The sequence below is a fragment of the Tympanuchus pallidicinctus genome, unplaced genomic scaffold (genome assembly GCF_026119805.1).
Source record: "Tympanuchus pallidicinctus isolate F22 unplaced genomic scaffold, pur_lepc_1.0 scaffold2, whole genome shotgun sequence".
NCBI lineage: Eukaryota > Metazoa > Chordata > Aves > Galliformes > Phasianidae > Tympanuchus > Tympanuchus pallidicinctus.
Genome location: NW_026294721.1, coordinates 21,422,031 through 21,443,880, shown reverse-complemented (window position 1 = coordinate 21,443,880; position 21,850 = coordinate 21,422,031). Strand labels below are relative to the sequence as shown.

The window sequence follows — 21,850 nt, the reverse complement described above, 5'->3', positions numbered from 1 at the left end:
AAGGCAGCTTTAAACAAGATAGCCCTTGTAAAGCTGGCAAAACAGCTGCTGCAGCACGGCCCTTGGCTCAGCCTTGTCATCAGAAGCATGGCCATGCCATAGCACATGATGATTTTACTCTGGAAAATGATTAAGTTCAAATATGTGAGTCTGAGAGACTCTGGATGGAGCTTCACAAAAACAATACAGGTACAAACATCTACCTACACGCATCAATGCTGCTCATATTCTTTATTTGAATTTCTTTGTTTAGCTTTTATGGTCTAAGAACAAAAAAGATGATGTTACAGAAGAAGATGAAGATTAACCAGTTGTAAGTAAAGGAACAGAAACACTTGAGAATGCACAGAGATCCAAAGAAAAATAATTTTTAAAAGCAAATATAATAGTTTTTAGAATAAAAAAATAGATATTCATTATATTCTTGTATGGAATAAAATTATTTAGCAGCATCGGTTCTTCATAGAAAACATACTGGAGAGAAGTGCAAAGTATGATGTCAGCATCCAAGCATGAGTACACTGAAGAGCATAAGCAAAAGAAGGTCCAGGACCCACGGAGACTGCTAATTTTCCCTTGTGAAATCCATAACTGTATGCACACAAGCTGCAGTTTATTTGAACAGAATGGCTTGAGCATGATCTGAAATTCCAAAATATTCCTAGTCAGAATAAAGGTTGGTCTAAACCTAGAAGCTGTCTCCAACGGATGCCATAAACAGGACGAAGAGCACAAAATAACATGCAGTAAAGAATCCCTAAAAATGTTGATTTAGCTTCCAGCACCTCACAACTGTATTTAGTTTTACCCTGACAGACTTGAATTCCATTTTTTCCTCCCATCTCTTTACATCCATATGATCTTTTAGCATTCACAAATTCTACTGCAAGGATTTTCTCAGCCTTCTCACACATTTTATGGTCAGTCTCCTCCACTGTCATACACTGTATATCTGATGCACCTGGTTCCAAAATTGGAAGAGACAGTGAACAGTAACTCTTTGCTTTCTTTATGCCACCCATAAGTCTTGGACAAACACTCCATCAGCCATTTGTTTTCCATGCTGAAGATTCATGTTCTGAATATACTTCCTTTATCTTTAAATACTTTACTCCCCAGGCTTTTGGGGCAATATCTTTTTTCCACAACAAAGAAGAAATCAGTTTCCTTGAAGAGGCAGTATAAATGTCAAACCTTGAACTTCGTGGCAAATGGCTGTGACCGTTCTTCTGTGTAGTGAAAATAAACAGCCTGGTTTCTAAAAGAGATATTCAAAGTTACCCCAGTTGACTGGGAGCTGATAATAGATAGGGAACACACTTGAGACTTTTTTCCACATACTGAGTTTATTCTTGGCTACCCACCCAGTTTATCTTTACATTAGAACCTGGACTTTAAAGTTTGCATTATGTATGAGATTCCAGATAAACTTACAGCATTAATTATTCCACAGAAAAGAAAACCCAGCATTAAGAATTCAATGCATTGTTTACATAATAATAATAATAATTACAATCCCTTTCTTCCAGTAAGTTTGGGCATGACAACTGCATCACTTTGCCACTTTGACTCCTCACTCTTAAGGTACAGCTTCACAAGTATGCTCCTATTAATTGCAACAAATACGAAAACTCATTTTATCACATGAACTTTTGACTGGGATCCATTACAGAGTCCTTCTGCCTCTCCCACCGCATCTAGAATATCATGGTTTCAAAGTTCAGGGTGCTTTGTAAAAGCAATTTATTTGCTGAGGGCAAGCCTAGGGTATTAAGCTTCTCAATTTACCATGAGACATCTTCCAGAACTCCGTTAGTCTGAGAGGGTTAACAGAAATTAACACAGAGGGCTTTTGGTGTCGTCAGCAACAAACACATTCATGTACACCTGAGTACTAAGGTGTTGAACAAGGAGTTGATTATGGCACTGCATTAATGATTGTGCTGTAAGATTGTGCTTTTGTGCTAAGTAATGCACAAATCAACCCTGCCATTCCTCTAGAAGCTTATAATTTAAGTATTAAAGAGGATGTAAAATTGGATAAGAGGATGGAATGAGCATTGGTGAAGGTCAGTAAAATGATCAGAGACAAAACAGACTCACAGCCTGTTTTAGCAGCCTCATAACTAACATTTAAAAGCCCATCTTGCACAAATGTCCAGGGCACGAAATATCCAGGGAGGAGAGAAGAAGCCCTTCCTACTATTAGACTCAGGAAGAAGGGAATAGAAGAGAGGCCCCGTGACCTGCTGTGGAAGCAGTCCCGGCAATCTGGCTTACTGGACCTGTCAGGACAAATATTTAGCAGCAGAAAATGATTAAAAGGAAGATCAAGGTAAACCAAATGGCATCAGAAGCGAAAGGCACACCAAAGAGCAGAGAGACAAGTTGGGCTATGAGCAGATATGAGCAGTGACCAGAAAAAAAGCCATTAAATTAAAAAAAGAGCAAAAAAGCTAAGCTAGGAAAATAAGCTAAATAAGGGCAATAATAATAATAAGGCAATGCCACATAGAGATAAATTCCAGGAATTGCTATGATCTTGCAAATACCCCAACTTTGTTCTGGCAGAGAGAAAAGGTCAGCTAAGTTTCAAGGAGCAGAGATGCAGCTCTCTGAATACAGAGTACCCTGATAGGCTGTCTCCTCCTTCACTGCAATGCTCCACCTGGTCAATCTGCAGTCATGGCCACCATTCATCAAGACAGAGCAAAGACTGCTTATCCAACAGCCTCATCTAGGCTGCACTCCTTTATTAATAGCAATGAAGTCACTAGTAAAGCCCTCAGTTGAGCAATGTCTCAACATGCGTTGCAGCCTACTGAAATAGTTTACTGTTACAGAACGGAAGTCACAGAGACCTCAGAAGCACACCTATCCCACAGCTCCACTGAAAGGAGCTGACTCAGTACATTCATACCTACACAACACGTTCATCTGCAGCTAAGCTGCTTTCCCAATGATAAGCACGCTCATAAAAAACACCATGATAAAAAAAATCCACATGAAAAACCTGTCCATCACCTTTGCCACTTTCTTCCACTCAATTCCTTTGGCCCGGTTTGCTTTATGGTCTCGAACACAATTAGCAATATACTCAATATTTTTAATCAGCATTTTGTAACAGGAACAGCAATTAACATTCTCCCTATCATTTTCACCATGAACTCCAAAGCTTTTATTCAGATTTCCATTCAGATTTTCCTTGAGATCACTATCATCATTTCCATTGGAAAGGTGACTCTTTCCATCTGCCCCCCGACACATGTCACCGCCCTCTAACCTGTGTTCTTGTTCTTTCTCTCTTCGTGGACTTGTACAATTTTCACCCACATCATAAACAAAAAAAATTTTTGACATATAGTCCAAGATTACCACTCTGGCCCACTGTGGAACAGGCTTTGCTTCTGAGCCACAGTGATGTACATTCATTATAATGATTGTCAGCGCAGTGGAGGCTGTGATCATGGTCATAGTTGCTATGTAATACTTGCCTGGAACACAAAATAAACTTATATTAAAGATGCTATCCACATTAAAAAAAAAAAATCATTGCAGAAATAGCAGAGTGACAAAGGGGTTGGAAAGGAAAGGGGGGGAAACTGAGAGAAAGCAGATCAAGGCTAGGTCCTGTCTGCTTAGATAGATGGGTAAGGAAGGTACTCAAACACAGCAAGTCATAATGTGAGTGGGAATTAATTCTGGTGAGAAAGTTAGCATAACTAAAAATAACTACTAAGTAAATGTAAAGAGCTTCAGTTTAACTGTACAAATACCATGCATACGTCAAGTATTTCACTAGATTATTATTTTTTTCTTAACAAATGCAGCCAACATTTATCTTCCCAAAAGCCATACATGACACAGTCAATCCGACATTATAGCCCTGATTTCAATAAGCCATGCTTAAGGACAAAGCATGTAAAGCTCACCTATCAGAGGTACGTTTTCAGAGGGAGGCATAATCTCTGCAACCATCAGCTGGAACACAGTCAGAGCAAGAAGAACTGTAACACCTAGAGACACTTTTTCTCCAGAGTCTGCGGGGAGATAGAATCCCAGTGGAGCGAGGAAAGAGATCAAAATGCAAGGAAGAAGAAGATTAAATATGTAGAAAGATGATTTCCTTTTCAAAATCAGCGTAAACGTTACGTCTGGATAAGGCTCAGAGCAGCAGCCGTAAGTGATTACATTCTTAACCGCTGGCATACCATGAATCTCCCATTCCACGTCTTCTACAAAGTCAGAAAGGTCACCACTATCAAGAGAATTGATGATGTCTACCTGATTACCATTATAGGTCCAGGAACCAAATGTAAGGTTGCACTGCTGGCTGTCAAAAGGAAAATAAGATACATCCACTACACATGAGCTTTTTGTGATAGCAGGAGCATCCCAAGTGATTTTTCCATCATATCTCAACACAACATTAGTATTCACAGGTTCTGAAAAGTCATCATCAGCCCTAAAAGACAGAAAAGCAACAGTCAAGATTAACATGCAGCAATTCAGCGCATGGGTTGGGGAAAGCCAGGGGGAGATCCTGGCTTCACAGCATTAAAAGCATGCTTCTGAAAATGTGTCATTTATTCATATTGATTTTTACTAGAAACTTGCTATATTACTTACTACATTATTTACAAGTACCAGTCCCCATTAGTGCCAAACATCAGTGAAACTAAATTATACTGTATTTCTTGGCTACTGCTTCTTCAAACTTGACCTCAAACAGCGCACAGGGAAATACCAGATTCATTAAAAAATCTGCTGCTCATTACTGGCCAGGGAGAGCAGACAAGATATGGAGCCTTTGCCCTTCTGTAGGCACCATCTTCCAGAGCTCTTCAGCAGCCTCTGCAGAAAGCATTTAAGATTGACAATGTTCAAAACTCAGTGCAAACAAGAAATTCACCACAGCTCTGCTATGTAGCAGGATCAATTGCCAAACTACTTTATCTGTGGCTCTTGGGATGATTGATAATAAACATTAAGACAACAAAAATATTCCCCGCTAAGGTAAAATGAAGTTCAGGTTCCAGAGTCATTTCTTCTTCTACCCTCTCCCCCTTACACCCATTCAAGATGATTCTCTCTGGCCTCACTCACTTGTTATAGAGGACAATATCTGGCCTCCAGACCAAATTGCTTGGAATTCTGATAGAATCCAATCCATCATATTTATCCTTATCCCATCTGAGATATGCATCATACCAGCTTTGTCGAATCCATAAGTAAGCTGTTAAAATTTGATTCCTTTCATCCTGCATAAAAAATACAAAAATATTTCTTGTTCAAGGTGAAAAAAGTACATTCTAGATACTGACAGCATTTGTTGTACAGCTTTAAAGCAGTGCCCAAAGCAGGCCTCAATACTGACAGATACATACGTACATATAGTGTACTTATGGGGAGCTTCTCTAGTCGATCCTCTTCGACTCTCTTGTTCAAACCTTCCTCTCAAAAGGAGCTATTTTCCCTGCACCCTCCCCAGCTTTAAATACAGTTACCTAATGTTCTTGTATCTCTAAATGTTCCTTTTTCCAGGGTCAGAATAACAGCAGATTTAGCTTAAAACTCTCTGAAAGCTTGAGGTCTTGAAGTTGTAATTCACAAGTCAGAAGTGATTTTCCTTTTCCCTTCCAGACAAATTTTCTTTTGCCTTAGAAGTGTATCTGTTATACTAAGTTTATAAAAAGTTACTGGAAGCTAAAATAGGAGGTTTAAGGAGAAATTAATTGCTCCTTAGAAAAAAACACTCCCTCCTTCTATTTAGTAGCAAAAGTTGCCTGAAAGCTGGAATACAAACACTTAACTGATACTACAAAAAAAAAAAGTCTTAACAATTCAGCAGCTGTAAGTTTGTAGACACGTAATGGAAGTTGTACAACTGCAATCAGATAAGACTATTAAGAACTGCAGAACATGACCCTTGTGAGGAATCGTTACTGATGTTGCCACAGCAGTATGCAAGCTGCTTTCCTACTTCAAACAAGTAGCAGTTGGTACACTTCTGCACATTTTCAGAAAAACAGAACTGTATTTTTACTCACCATGTCTTTAATTTGGGACAATGTTATCTGAAGGGTAACATTCAGCACTTTATCTGTGTCTTCCACTGGTCTTAGAGCATTTGAATAGTCTTCAAACAGTTCATTGAACAGCATCTGAGCATATTTCCCTTTGGCTGATTCTACAGCTAGATAATAGATTTGTTCAGTATATCAGATTAAGCACTGAGCAATATCAGCAGCCATCCCCTTCCAATAGCTTCCAAATGCTAAATATAGCAGTTGCTATATTTATCATTCAAATACTGTAGAATATAATTTAGTGCAGAAACAGAGCAAACCTGATAAAGTTGTTCAAATAAAGACAACATTCACCTGTAGTAAATGAATAGCTAGCCCTAGCTTTTCACACCTACATGAAAAAAAAAAAAAAAAAAAATCTCTATCCAGAGATTCTTGCCATTTTTGAAAGTAAATATCATTACATTTATTTTACTCATCTCTTTCATAGGCATGGAGATTATTGATTTAGACACATCTGCGAAACTAAAATTACAAGCAAAGCTTGAAGCCACACCTGCTCCCAAGCTAATAACTTGTGACATCTCCCTAAACACAGCACTGATAGATTCATGATACTTTCAGAATTCACCTCATCCCCCCTGCACCCTTTTTCTTTTTAAGCAGTACTTGGAAATATTCCGAGCTGCTTTTCTTCACAATTTAACAATTACATGAAACATGAACACATCCCTGGACCAACACATTTCCCACAGCATATATTTGGAGGCATTTATTGCTATCCACATGCCATGGATAATACATCAAAACTTTAAACACTTTTGCTGTTCCGTACGACTTTATGCATTATAGTTTTTCAAGACAGGGTCTCTATTATCTTTAGATTCATGCATTTTTGCAAGCAAAGGACCAGGATAGGGACATTCACAAGGCTTGTACAAATGCCAGCTGGCATAAGGTAGGAAGCTAGCGTTCTGGAACGCATCGCTCTTTGGTGACTCACAGTTACTTCCTGGGCTAACCAGAGTTCAAAGAAAAACCTCTTGATTAAAAAGAAATCTTAACAAAAGTTTCATAAGGAGCATTTAGATCTATCTGGTTATACAGAATCCTTCATTTTCTCGATACATCTGGAAGATGAAGAATAAAAGCCAAAGAAAAACACACACATGAAGGGGACTTCTGGAGCTCAGCCAAGTACGACACATCAGGACACCAACTCCTATTGAGTAGAATAAAGTTCAGTGCAGTATTTAGCTACCAAGAAGTGTTTTCTCACCTTGAAGCATCGTGGCTGTGAACAGCAACCAGAGAGAGACATAAAAGGATGACAGGTTATTTCTCTTCATTTCTGGACCTTAAATAAAACTGTTCACCCAGAAGCATGACAATTTTTATCACTATCCAAAACTGTAACAAAAGATGAGTTACTATGGTACTGAAGTACAGCTACAAGCAACTCGGTCCTCCTGCAGCTGTCAGTTGTCCTGGAGAGATGGCCTCTGTTCCTGCAATGCCTGGGGCTCTGCTGAACCCTCCCTCTCTCTCCGTAACCTGAGAGCTGCCTCCTTGAATCTAATGCTGTGCAAGACAACAAACGGATGGGATATCAGTAGGAAAACTGTTTTCCATTGCTTCACTCCCTACAAACATACGATTATGTTTCTTCATAGATCAGACATTTTTCATTTCTCCAGCAGGTCAAGACTTAGTGACCTTACATTCAGGAATATCTTGCTCAAAACCAGTCCAGTGAAGCCTGTGAAACCCTCATCAAAACAAATAGATAAATTCAATAACCACAGATTCACTAAGGTCATCTAGTCCAACCATCCACCTGCTACTAATATTGCCCTCTAAACCATGTCCATTAAGTAATACATCTACCCTTTCCTTGAAAACCTCTAGGGACAGTGACTTCACCACTCCAAGCAACTTTTCCAGCACCTGGCCAGTCCTTCTAAGAATAAATTTTTCATAATGTCCAACCTGAACACCCTCCTGCTGCAACTTGAGGCCATTCCCTTTAGTCCTATGCCTAGTTATGCAGGAGAAGAGGCTGCTGCCCACCTTGCCAGAGTCTCCTTTCAGGCAGCTGTAGAGCAGTAGGATCTGCCCCGAACCTTCTCTTCTCCAGACTGAACAATCCCATTTCCTCAGCTGCTCCCCATAAGGGCCTGTGCTCCAGACCCCTCACCAACTTCATTGCTCTACTCTGAACACGCTCCAGGGTCTCAATGTCTTTCTCATAGTGAGGGGCCCAAAACTGCACACATTACTCAAGTTGCAGGCTCATCACAGCTGAGTAGAGGGAGATGATCACCTCTCTGTTCCTCTTGGCTACCCTATTTCTGATACAAGCCAGGATGCTGCTGGCCACCTGGGTACACTGCAGGACCATGTTCAGCTGAGCATCAACCAAAGCCCCCGGATCCTTTTGTTTCCCACACAGCTTTCCAGCCACTCTGCCACAAGCCTGTAGTATTGCACAGGGATAATAATATCCTCCTCAATATTTAGTTGGTGTGGTTACACCTGAACATTCCACATCCAATATGTCACACAGCAAAAACTACAACCTACCTACTTGTATACTAACAAAACAAAGTTTTGACCCATCAAAGTGATGCCATGGGGAAGAGATGTAGCTACACCAAGAACTACTGATAACAGAGGCAACGATTGCCAGGGGACATTGAGCACTTCTAGAACCAAGAGTCATATTTCTTCACCACAAGCTAAAGACAATCTTGTGAACTGCTGCACTAGAAATACAGACCTGCTGAGATGTGCAGACTGATGCTGTAATTAGTATATAACCCCATACATTAAAGAACCATGCTACTTTAGAACACTAGAAGGGCTGCTTCAAAAGCAATGCTGCCTGAGGTGGATGGTGGTGGTATGGCAGCAGAGGTTGAACCTTCCCACCAATACTCTGTTACTTTTAATTGCTGTATGGCAGCAGAGGGCACTCTGACAAAATGGCAACTGACACAGAAGTGAATACAAAGCAAAGGGTGTCTCTGAATTTCTCCACGCAAGAAAAGTAGCACCCCTTGACATTCTTCCATGCTTGCTGAACATTTACGAAGAGCAGACAATGGTTGTGAGCACAGAGAGCGTGGTGCATTTCAGCAGTGACAATAACAATGTGAAGGGCAAGCCACATTCCAGACAGCCATGCAGGTTTTTATGAGCACTGCACACAGACCCTTGTTCATCACTCGGTAAAAGCATACGGGCACTGGTGGTGACTGGCTTTTAAAAGGATGTTTTATAGTTCAGAATTTGCTCCATCAAATGGTGTTATTGCACTCTTTGCATCTACTGTATTTTCCATGGAAATAAAAAGGAGGCATTTCTTTCACAATAACCAATATGATATTTCCAAAGGAAACTAGATTCTCAAAATAAGTACACAAGAAGCATGCCTGTATATGTTGATTATTCAGTTTACTCCTACATGTGTATAAACTTCATATTACTCACTATAAATGCGTAACCAGTATATTCCTGTCAAATACATAGGAGCTGTTGCATACATTATATACAGACAGTGAGCACGCATATCATAGAATGCACTGAGTCACAGGAGACCTTCAAGACCATCTTCCACCCCCCAGCCAATGAGCAGGACTGCCACTCATCAGAGCAGTCTGCCTAGGGTCCCATCCAGCCTGGCTTGAGCACCTCCAGGGATGGAGCATCTACAGCTTCTCTGGGCAACCTCTGCCAGTGCCTCACCAGTCTCTGAATAAAAAGGATTCCCTTTAAGGCTGAACATAGGTCTGGTCTCTTCCCATTTAAAACCATTTCCCCTTTCTCCTATCACTATCAGACCCCATAAATTATTGGTCTCTCTCCCATTTATAAGCTCCCTGTAAGTACTGGAATGCCACAATGATGTCTCCCCAGAGCCCTCTCTTCTCCAGATTCAACAAGCCCAAGTCCCTCAGCCTCTCATAACAGGAGAGGTGCTTTAGCCCTTTGATCATCTTCATGGCCCCTCCTCTGAGCCCACTCCAACAGCTCCATGTCTTTCTTGTGCAGGTCCCTAGGCCTGGATGCAGTACTCCAGCTGGGGCTTCATGAGGGCAGCAGAATGGGACAGAATGGGACTCTGGCCCCCTCCTCTTCTGATGCAACCCAGGATCCAGTCAGCCTTCCAGGCTGCAAGTCCACACTAGTAAAACACGAAATACTTGTGATGCTTGAGATGCCACATTGACTACACAGTACTAACAAAAAAAATATAGAATACATCCAAAAGCCTTTTCAATATTAAAGACTTAATAACTTTAACAGTCTTAGCATGTCAGACCATTGGTCTCCTCTAGATTTTTTCCCCAATAAATCCGATTTGTGATTCTAAACCAAACATCCCTGAAGTAGACATTTGTGTGAAGGTGAGTATAAAGATTTGTTATTTAATGATCTGAGAGATTCATCTAGACACCCACACTTCCTTGGAATATAGTTTAAAATTGTGGCTTCATCTATAGTACTACTACTCCCAGATGAAATATTCCATTTAACAGTTGAACAGAGTATAAATTTGTCAAACAGTTCTGTTTTTCCAGCAACATGTTCTTCTATGAAGTCAGGAATATAAGTACAAAGCAGATTACACAGAGAATTTCAGAGTCACAGGTGTTTGCAAGTTAGATTCCAGTCATTAACTTCTCCTAAAACTAAACTTCGCGACTGGATGGAAACAAGCCATCCTGCAAGAGTGTATCAACCAGCAGATGGCCCTGTTAGCCAGCCCTCCAGTTTACCCAGACATTCAAGATGATTTTTGTTTATCTTGTTTTTAAGTACCTTCACTTTTTCATATACTTGGATTAATTTTGCTGATTATTTACCTTTTGTTTAATACAAGATGAACAAAGACAAGGCTTTCTTTCAAAGAAGGTAAGCAGAAAGAACAGAACTATTTAGTGGCTAACTGTGGCTCTGGGACTGCCTAAATTACATACATGAGGTTAATCACAGGAAGGTCTCAGGGAAGCAAATATAAATCACTGTCAAAAACTGTTACAGTATGAAACCATGCTTAGAGCACTGACTGCTTCTGGTGATGCAGAGAGAAATTAAGGCACAATATCCAGTTGCATTTCCTTATGATTTTATTCAAACATTTGACTTTGCTCTGTTCTTTTCATAGCCAGTACACACTTTGACACTGTGCTGGTGTTTACATTCAATGGGACAACATTGTATCACTCATTCCACAGTGCACTGAGCCTGAGTGATACTCTCATGACAAGCAACTTCACTGTTCCAGGCAAACACATAAGTTGCAGTGCAGAAACCTGCAAAATAGAAATGCAGCATAACACCATGCAAGGTAAGGTTAACTTTGCATACATTTTATGGAGAAACTGAAGGTAAGGAGGATCTCTTTGCATATTAAGTATCTAGAATCTGGAAGTTTTTATCTTGGACAAATTACAAAGCAGGAAAGTTTAAAAACTTTTTTTTTTGTTAAACTGAAACAAATTGTAAAATCATTCCTGCCTCAAATAATCCTTTACCCCTGAGGCTAAGATTTTGACTTTTTTTTCTTAAACATTCTCATCCTTTCTTGCATGATACACAAGAAGAGTTTTTAGACCTCCAACTGAAAAAGCAACAGATACTGTATTATCACAGACCTCAAGGCCGTCTGTACCATTTATAATCCACTCCTTCATCAGAGAACAATAAAGAAGAACAGATTGGTTTCTAAGCACAGTTTGTAAGAAGCGTCTCACAGTCTGCTTCTACTTGCCTTCCTGCCAATTTTTCTTCCCAGAAGCTGTTGTGCTCACATTCTCCTCAGCATTTGCTGCAGAATATTATCTTGTGATAGGGTCAAACAGCACACTATCCTCAGAGTCAAGCTTCTCTTCTACTAAGACTGGTTATTCTAAGGAGGAATGACAACAGCTATTCCTGCCAGCAGAACAGCCTAGCTGTGCCTGCCCCAGACAAGCAGAATACTGCACTTCACTTAAATGCAGCATGTTTCTCTCCGCCCCATTTTCTCACCCACCTACTGCCTCCTCCTTCCTTCTCTCTAAAAATCCCCTACCACCTGAAACCAGCACACTCATTCATATTTTCTTCTTCTGTAGTACGTGCAAAAGACAGGAAATACATAGAAGCGTTCAGCATGTTAGGTCATGAGATAATGTGGAATATTAGCTATATTTTCCAGAAACAGTAAATCCTGTTAAATGTTAGTCATGAGCTCTGAAAATAAATTTTATTTTGGCCCACTTACATATACAGTTCTACTGATCATCTTGCAGCATTTGAAGAGGAACCTTTTCTCCTAAAAAGCCTTGTACTGTTTAATATGATCTAAGATGCAGCACATTCATCCTTTTCCACTAGGACATGCTGCCTAGGATTTTATCCGTCCTTGAGAAACAAGTATCTGGCAGGGTTAAGAACAAAGCTATTTTATAGCTTGAGCTGTCAAAAAGCTATTTTATATACAGCTCTTTATCACTGGGATCATTTCCAGCTTTGCATCATGCCTCTGAGTGACTGATCACAGGATCTACACTTTGCAGAAAGACAACCTCTGGGCCTAAACACTGTTCCAAATCACAGATTTGCTCTGACAAGCAGCCTCATGCTCTAAACCAAACTGGATTACTACAGAAATTTTTACCCTGATACAAGGATCTATACAGAAAGACTCAATTTTTTTCCTGCCTGAACACTCTTGAGCCATGGAAGACACACTACCTCAGCTTTCCAAAGCAGCAGGGAGTTCCCAGCAACTGGTACAGGCTGAAGACAAATCTAGGTTCCCCAGAAGGAGATTCCTTCAGATTGAAGTGGACAGCATAAAAACAGCAAACTGCTGTCTGAAGAAACAGGACTAAAGGGTGAGTAACATTAGTTCTGAGATAGTATCTGAAGTTTCATTTCTACAATTCAGAAGGTGCAGAGGGACCAGACATAACATCTTTAAAGGGATATCAGATCTCATCACATACAAAAGGCAATGTGCATAGAGAATCTAGCATCCTCTGAAAACGCCTGCTTTCCTCATAAGTTCACATCTGACTTGCTTCACAAAATCAGTTACATCCAAACATTTGTGTCCTTATCTGAGTTCCCCACAAAGACTAATATTGTGTACTAATACAGAGCAGCCGGCTGTAAAGGCAGCATGCCAAAAGATAAAGACAAGGAACAATTCCAGACCATAATGTATCAATCTAAAGTAACTGCTTTCAAAGGACTCACAGAACTCTAATTGCAAGATGCCTGCCACAGCAATATTCATACTGCTACTTAGCTAGTGTCATATACAATTTTGCTTTCATTATAATACATATCTCCTAAAGAGAGACACTAAGTAGACATTTACGTGACAAACTGTCATTACCTTATTGTTTCTGCTCCATCAAATCATACAAAACAGCCCACCCAGGGAATTTCTCCACATTCTCAGAATTTAGAGCAACAAAAGTGCTTCACTCAAAGTATAAAATATTCTCCTTGATAAACCCACTCCAAGAGTGGTTTTCTAAGCCCATAAAACTAATTTCCAAGCCCACACTTACTGCAAAGCTGCCTGTTTTAAAATATATGTATACATATATCATAGCAACTTCTTAACCATCCCAAAATAAAAACATTATGTATGCCTGACAAACCTCATCATAGCATAAGCCAGCTAACTACTCATCTCTGAGGGAAAATAACTTTTTGTAAGTTTTAGCTGTTAAAGCATCTTACATGGTACATGGGTACTCGCATTCTTTAGACTTCCCGTCCCCAGGCTGCATCTGAGGGTAGGAAAAAAAATCTGTTGGCTCTTTCCCTCTTGATGACTACTCTGAAAATTAAGTCCTGACAGTAAGAATGCTGGCAGAAATCCAGCGCAACTCTGCCTTCAAATTATTCTGAATTTACACTCATAATGTGATCGTGAAAGATCTCTTCAAGATTTCTCCTGAAAACGTTAAAAAAAAAAAATAATAGAAGTACCCAGAGAACAGAGACACAGATCTCCCAGCCACACTTATATAGCTGGGGATTCTGTATTACTAAGCCATTGGTATTACAAATCAGGTTGATCTCAAAAAAGTTCTGGCTTCACTCAACAGCAAGGCACCTGCAGCTTCTCATAACAGAATGACGGTAACTGGAGGCACTCCTTTTCCTTGAGGATTCTTGCAGTTCTCACATAATAGAATCTGACCAAGCTGCATCAACAAGAATACATTGCCATATGTGGTGTTGCTTGGTCATGCTTGGCTCAGGTTGCCCAGAATGCTGGCTCAAAACCAGATGCCCATGACAGCACTCCATCAAGCACACCAGGCCTAGACGCCACAGCCCGTGAGTGAAACAACAGAAAAGGCAGCAATTAGAGCAGAGGATCATCACATTTCTTGCACCTCTCACTCCCTAGTCCCAGCTAGTGGTGTACTAGTCAGAGAGGTGGTACAGGCAGCAGATTCCCAGGCAAACCAGTTTTAGGCTTCACTTATTTTCTCAGCTTTTTACTGGTTTAAGAATAACTGTATGCAATCCCAGCAAAGCACTTTCTAGTATGAACACAGCTACTTTACCCAACGCAGCTAAAAAATTTCCCTTTGAGAGAACTGCAGTAAACACACAGTTTTACTCAAAGCCTGTAACTGTGTTCATTCTGGCACAACAGTCATTTAGACCTTGGGGACAAAGCATCACAAGGAGCTGAAGATAGTATCTCTTAAGATCTGATGAACACGGTGGCTCCAGGACAAGTTTGAGAGGCTGTATTCATACCTTTGGCTTTCATCTACAAAGTTCTAAATGATAGTGTAAAGCCAAGGTGGTGTTTCACCCAACACTAGATGCACTGAAATGAATGCTCACTACTACTTTAGTTGACTGTGCTGAAAAACATTATCTTGCCCATAAATCAAAGAATCTGCTATCTAGAAATGCTAACCAACAACACTAATCTGAGTCTTAGAGGCTTAACAGCCTATTCTGTAGCTCTGCAAAAGGAGATATGAGGTTATAAAAACAGTTGAGATAAAACAAATGTGTGGTCTAACATCAAAAAGTTATAACCATGCATTATACCTGGTTGGTTTGCATGCTTTGGAAAACTTTTGTTGCTTGCCTGCCAACAACTGGCAGGGGACTTTGCCAGAGGTATTGTTGCCAAGTGCTCAGCTGCCTTGCAGCTTGATGAAGGGGTGTTCTACTCTGAGACAGAATCTAAAACAGAATCGATATGTTATAGAAGAAGCATGAGGGATTAATACAGGCAGCTAGTTGAGCTGCAGTGGACAGACAGTCCTACAGAGACCCTGCAGCTACAGCTTTTGGAAAATCTATGTGAAACCGCAAAAGCCAGTTCCTCAAACGTGAATTAAAAAAATAGCATACAAACAGTTATAAATAGGAACAGTCCTAGCAACAGAATTGCTACAGGCTGTACTCCTGGACACTAGCAAAAGCAGCATATTAGTAGTGCTACTTCAGAGAGCTGCTCTCATCCAAGTGTATTACTAAATGAGACATGTGCAAGTCTGTACTCCAAAGTCTCATTTGCTCCTGATGGGAAGCTACACATAGGGAAGAAAGCATGGGTTTTGTGGTACACATTCTCTAATTCTTTCTCCTCTGCCAGATTTATGTCACAGTATTACAACACACACCAGAGCCCTCTTTATCCATCTTGATCAAAAGCCCACTGCTCTTCCTTTAGTACCACTTACTGCTTCCAAGGTCGCAGCCTATGCAATTACAAACCTCTGAGGAGGTAATATGTGAGAGTATGAAATGAAATATCTTCTACAGAAAGCCAGAGCAGGGAAAACAAAGCAGAGTGCTGGCATGACATGCCCTACGTGCTGGCACTAGAGCTACCGCACAATGTCTGGTGTCCTTTTTGCTATGCAGAAAAATAATCAAGTCTTTACGGGGAAGAAGTAAACATTTCAACTACTGGATATACATATGTTATGGTCATAAATATATCTTCCTTCTAAATTACAGAAGGAAGTCACAGTGACAGAAAAGATTTCTAGGTATGGCAAAGGCACTTTTAGGCTATTTCAGACAATAACATAATGGAATTTTTTTTTTCCTTCTACATTATTCTCAAGGTCTTCTTTTGTCAGTCACTTACCATTCAGGTGCTGATTGCAGACAATAACTATATGGGTCTGGAGATGCAATTGATTGCACGTCCACCTCAAAACTCTCTTCAGCAGTTTCTATAGCAGGAATAATTCTCTATATAAAGCCATCATACAAAGCCTAAAAAGAAAACCCTAAGTTGAAAGGCATTTGCTGTCTTTAGCTTTCTGGATTTGGGTTTTTGGAATCAGATGATACTGAATGCTGCAGTCAGACTAGCAGGGGATGTTTTCATTCTACAAGCAAGAACAAGATGTACTGTGGATCCTGGTGTGAAACCAGCAAATATTAACTTAATTGCCTAGTTTTCTTTTGGTAGATATGCAAAGGCACCGTTTCTAGCAAATTGCATCTACTCAAGGAACAAAAATGATCTATGAAGTATAATTCAACAGCACAAAATGTAACCAGTGACATAAGCTTGATACTCGATTAACTAGTGCTGTAGTAATTAAAGGGTAACTTTACTTCTTTAGTCATTCTCTAAGGAAGATATGTTTTATATAAGGATCAAAACCAGAATCAAATCAAAGGCTTACCAACCAGACATACAAAGAAAGACTTCTAAAACCCAAAAATCTATCACTACTTTTTTTTTCTTAAATAGAGTCTAAACACGGCAATTAAAAATTGTAGAAACAGTAAGAGTTCAGGTTTCTACATGAGTACTGACTCATCGGTCTCTGAACAGTAACTCACAGTGGAACACAGTAAATTCCCCCAGCAGACTGTGATCAGTAGTACGAGAGTAATACAGCGCTCTGGAGCCTGTATGCTTAGTCTTCCAACCTTACCCTGAGAAAAAGTGAAATCATTAACTAGCATAAGAAAGAATTGTGACTTGAAGTCATTCTCCATTTTGCTTCTTAAATAAAGTATCTTGTACCCCTCCTCAACTTCTATTCAGGATTATTTAGAACAGTAAAAAACAACCAAAAAGCCACAACACTTTCAAATATTAATGTTAACTGGAAAAAAAAAAAAAAACAAAAACAAACACATTTTAGGATTCTAAGCTGATGAGTTGTCAAACTCCTAAAATATTCAGAAGAAAACATATTTTGTCATAAAAGCAGTCCTACAGCTCCAGCAAATACAGATCAAGCACTACATTTATAACTCTGCTCTCTCAAAAAATATGCCAGCCTATCAAAATAGGAGCTTTTTAAATAACTAAGAACAGCTAATTACCTCTACAAGAACTATTCCTTAAACAGATTTCTACTCATTTCAGTGCTAAAATCATAGAACTGAGTGAAGTTGAGCTGCCATCCCCTCTCCAGCTATGTCCTAGATTTCACTTCCATTATAGAGGTACTAAACAAAATAAATCTGTGGTGACAACTACAGACCGTAGACAAAAATAAGAACAAAGGTAATTCTTCCTCTTCTGCCTCATATATCACACCAAAGACAGATACTATATATAAAACTGAACTATTTGCAAGGCTACCTGGTCTCCCCTTTTGACAAGGGCAACTTACTGCTGAAATCATTGAGGCAGTATTACCAACACATCCTCAGCCAGTCTCTCCTGCTACCTTGAAGGAGATACCAGTAAACCTAAAATACCAGTTTTGCTCCCTATTGAAGCCTCATCAACGTGAAGGTGAATATCAAACTAGCTTTTCTATTGCCAGTGTCAGTTTGGCTGAAGACAATTCTTTGGCAAGTCTGCCCTTCTTCCAGGGAAAAGGAGATGGCTTCCTAATCATCATTTTCAGTAACAGTTACTAACAGCTCACAAGCAGCCTTTGTATTCTGGAGCTTGATTACTCAGCTACATATTTATCAAGGCTTTGGTTCTGGGATTTTTGTTTCGTTAGAAAGATGATCTTGAATGTCTTTTCCAACCTCAGTGATTCTATGATTCTATGATTTGCATCCTTCTGTGTCATCATCTAACACACAATTTCAGCAAATGCATCAACCATGAGGGCTACCATTCATACTAAACACCCTTGTCAACTCTTACAGGAAAAGCATTGACATAACCAGACTCCCATTGCCCAACACAGACCCTCCTCAGCATGACAACACAGCATTACAACACAGCATTACGGAACTAGCACATTCAGGTACAGCATAAGGAGCTGGGGAAAACCTGGGTAAAGCCAAGGAGCAGACATCACATAATCCAAAGGCAGCAAAAACATATTAAAGCCTGCCCAGAGCAGAGTTCTGCTTTGAGTCTCAGCTCAGTGGTTACCTCTAGATAAGTCCTGCCAAATGCCACACTCGCATCACCTCAGCTTTACTTAGATTCCATGCAGAAATTACTACGCAAACAAGCACTTCAGTGAACAAAGCCAGGCAGTGAAACACAAATAGCTTTGAACTGAAATGCAGCTAAAACAAAGATCTCAGATATGATAGCAACCACTAAAGATGCTTCACTGCATTAAATCCCACACTGAACACAATGCTACTCAGGGTAAAGAGTAGCAGAGTGGTGGTATCCTGTAGAGCGATTAGAAGACCTGGGAAACCCTGCCTAATTATTTCTATGGAAATCACACCAGCATTAAATTTCAGACAGCTCCTTTACTTCTATAACCCACACTGTTGCTAGAGAAAGGACACAGCACAGAGAAAATTTCAGAACTCTCTATTGGTCAACACCTTTGTTCAAGGTTTGGAGCAGTGATAGCAGGAAGGACCATCAGTAGGCTTGCTTACTGTAGTGCTCAAGCAGGGCACTATCAGACCCACCATGCCCCTTTCTTGTCCTGCCACATGGTGAAAAATATACTCCATCACATGTCCCCTAAGTGCTGCAACCACAAAATCGGAAGCACTCAAGCCATTATATTTCATGATTACAGTTGAAGACTCCTCAGTGTAAGTATCTTCAAATTCACAAAAATGAAAGAGCAGACTGAATAATGAACAAGTAATATAACCTAAGGATATCATTACCCATTAAGTGAACTCCGTACTGGTTTAGTTATTTAAAACTCTAATCAGGCTAATTATGCTCAGAGGAAATTGGGGTTAACAGACAAAGAAATACTTTTGGAGACAATATTTCCTGAATAAAGATACCGGTTTTGAACAGATGAGTACCAACATGGGTGGTTGTTGTTTTTTTTTTTTTTTTTTTTTTTTTTTTTTTTAAACAAAAAAAAAAAAAAAACACCTCAGCCTTTGGTGCCTGTTCTTAGGCTAGTAACATGCTTGTTTCCCTTTTGACCTCAGCAACATCTTTTACCATAGCTTGACATCTAACACCAACATACGTTATAGTTAACTACAATATTTTACAATGTCTACTATAAAGTGCTGAGGTGATTGTTTTTCAAAACTTTAGAAACATTTGAAAACTTTAGAAACATATTGCTCAAAAAAAAAAAAAAAGCCAAAGTCTACAACTTCTTCAGATAAAGAATAATATTACCAGTAAGCATAGACTGCACTTTTAAAAAGGAAGCATTTATTAACTTAAGTTATACAATATAAAAGCATCTGCAGGAATAGCAAGTTTGACAGTCCCCCCCACCCTCAACAGTACACAGTGAAAACAAGTACAAGAGAACTTCACAGACCATATCCACTTTGAGGTAGAACATTCACTACAGATGGTAATGTTAGTTTATAGTCCTTGGCAGTAATTTATGTTGTTAAAACTCCTACAGAAAGAAACCACTAGCTTCTTTTGTCTCCATGGCTATGACTTGTCTGGGAACACACACGGCCACCTTGCCAGGCGAGTGACATCCTCCCTGGGATAACCGCAACGTGCAGCAGTGATGATAGTCCCCAGCCAGAAGGAGTGCACACCGTACTGCTCCAGGGGCAGCCCCAGCAGCCTAAGGGCCCATCTGAGAATAGTCAGGAAACCCCTCTTCGTTACAGGCACGTTGTCCCTGTGCACAAAGAGCGGCCCTTCCAGCCTCGAACGCACAGCCACAAAGCTCCGGAGGGCCAGGACAGGGCACACCCACGGCTCTCCTGACAGAGCAAGGCTGATGATGGGTCTCTCCCGATCGACAGGAGAGTTACGCAGGCGAAACACCACTCTGCCTTCTGTCACCTGCATGTCCCTCAGGTAGAGCAGTTCAGGCTGCAGTACATTACGGTGCTTTGCCACCACCTCTCTTATTCGAAGTGCACCAAAAAAAGCCACAGTGAACAACGCACGGAACAGTAAGCATTCATAATGGGATACACACACAGATTCCAGAGCTCCTAAAAGAGATCGTAACACCTCAATTGTTATAGGAGCATATTTTTCCCTCAGGATGCCCACTTGACGTCTCAACCCCATTACCATCCAACGGGTTATAGCATCTTCCAGAGGGTCAGAATTACCAGACAGTCTTGATAAGTAAGACAAGGCTGCCACATACACCAATGTTTTTGAGGAGGAGTAAAGAGACTCCACAGCTAAAAATCCCCTAACTTGATCCTCTGGAATGGGCCAGGCTGCAGGCATTCTCATGACCTTCCTAAAGGCAAGAAATTTCTTCAGCCCCTCAAGGTAGGCTTGCCAAAGCCTAACATCTCCTGAGCACTCCAATAACAACAATGTCTTCAGAGGCTGAGGTCCCAGTGAGTGTTTCCAAGGAGAATCAGCCTCCCCTCCTACAAGACAGGATTCACATTAGCACAACCAGAACAAGCACACCACCCAAATTGCAATAGAGACAGCATCCCACTGTGCGAGGCACGCTTGAGTAATGCCCCAGCAGTTTATCTGACTATAGACACCGAGCTCACACACAGCTACACCCTGAGCTGTTAACGAGACATTCTTCAGGTGAGAAGGATTATAAGGAACACCTGACGCATCTCAGGCTCAACATCTGGCAGTGCTCCAGTAATTCAGAGCAGTACCAGAGAAAGTAAACAAAAGCTCAGCTAAAACCAAGCCTCGCGAGCGTGGTCTGCAGTCTGTCTAACCAAGAAGGGCACGCAGTACCTTCCTGCCAGAAGGCAGAGCGCTTCCCATCTTGGAAATAAGGCTCGAGGTCTCCCAGAACTCTTGCCTCACACAAGAGTTCGAGAAAAACGAAGGCGAGAGCCGCCGCAGGCAGAGCACAGCGGGTGCTTTGCCGCTGCCACACGTGCTCACCTACCCGCTGCCGCGCCGAGCTCCCCGCACCGCCCCGCCGCCTGGGTCCTGCACGCGGTCCTCTGCCCCGTTCTGCACGGCGATGCAACAGCCGCCTGTCCGGAGAGGCCCAGCTTCAGCCACTCCACGCCCGGCTCCTGGGCCAACAGGGTCAGCATCTCCCAGAAAGGTGAAGCGGCCGCAGCCCCACTCGCAGCGCGGCCACTGCACGACATGACGAGCGCTACACCTCAGCCCCAGCAGCGCGAAGTCGGTTCCGCTCAGCAGCGCGGGCTGTTTAATAGCCACGCTGCAGCCCGCGCCGCCCGCCGATTGGGCACTCGCAGCAAAGCGGGGAGCGCACAGTGCTGCCATTGACTGTCCGGCCGGAGTGGGCGGGGCGGAAGGTGCGAAGGGGCCGTGAGCCGATTCCCGTACTCAGAATGGCGCTCTTTGTTAGCCCTTAATTGCGGTCTAACGAGGCGATAAGTAGCAGACAACACTTCCTTGGCGCTTCCTACGAGATGAGGCCCGCCCGGCGGCAGGAAGCGGCCCGAGGTGCGAACTGCCCTCCGCGCCGAGACCGCCGCAGCGTCCTCCCCCGGCACGGATTCCG

General features: G+C 41.3%; 1 protein-coding gene across 2 annotated transcripts; it reads right to left on the bottom strand.

Annotated features, from left to right (window-relative positions):
* Positions 1 to 671: 671 nt before the first annotated feature.
* Positions 672 to 21,846, bottom strand: CHRNA9 (cholinergic receptor nicotinic alpha 9 subunit). Of its 2 annotated transcripts, none has more exons than XM_052682800.1 (5): positions 21,260 to 21,846; positions 6,051 to 6,196; positions 5,107 to 5,261; positions 3,933 to 4,465; positions 672 to 3,494 (listed from the first exon to the last, which is right to left on the bottom strand). In XM_052682800.1, exons 1-5 carry the CDS (start codon positions 21,468 to 21,470, stop codon positions 2,944 to 2,946), a joined length of 1,596 nt encoding a protein of 531 aa, XP_052538760.1. In that variant the 5' UTR covers positions 21,471 to 21,846; the 3' UTR covers positions 672 to 2,943. The 2 variants fall into 2 exon arrangements, with proteins under 2 accessions (XP_052538760.1, XP_052538761.1); XM_052682801.1 differs by lacking the exon at positions 21,260 to 21,846 and adding an exon at positions 7,309 to 10,332.
* Between the last annotated feature and the right edge of the window lie 4 nt (positions 21,847 to 21,850).

Excerpts from the sequence above, each read along its gene's own strand:
- CHRNA9 (XM_052682800.1), bottom strand. The coding sequence starts at position 21,470 with ATGTCGTGCAGTGGCCGCGCTGCGAGTGGGGCTGCGGCCGCTTCACCT. Across the intron at positions 6,197-21,259 it reads GGAGCTCGGCGCGGCAGCGG|CTGTAGAATCAGCCAAAGGG; the intron begins GTAGGTGAGCAC and ends TCTATTATCTAG. Across the intron at positions 4,466-5,106 it reads GATATTGTCCTCTATAACAA|GGCTGATGATGACTTTTCAG; the intron begins GTGAGTGAGGCC and ends TCTGTCTTTTAG.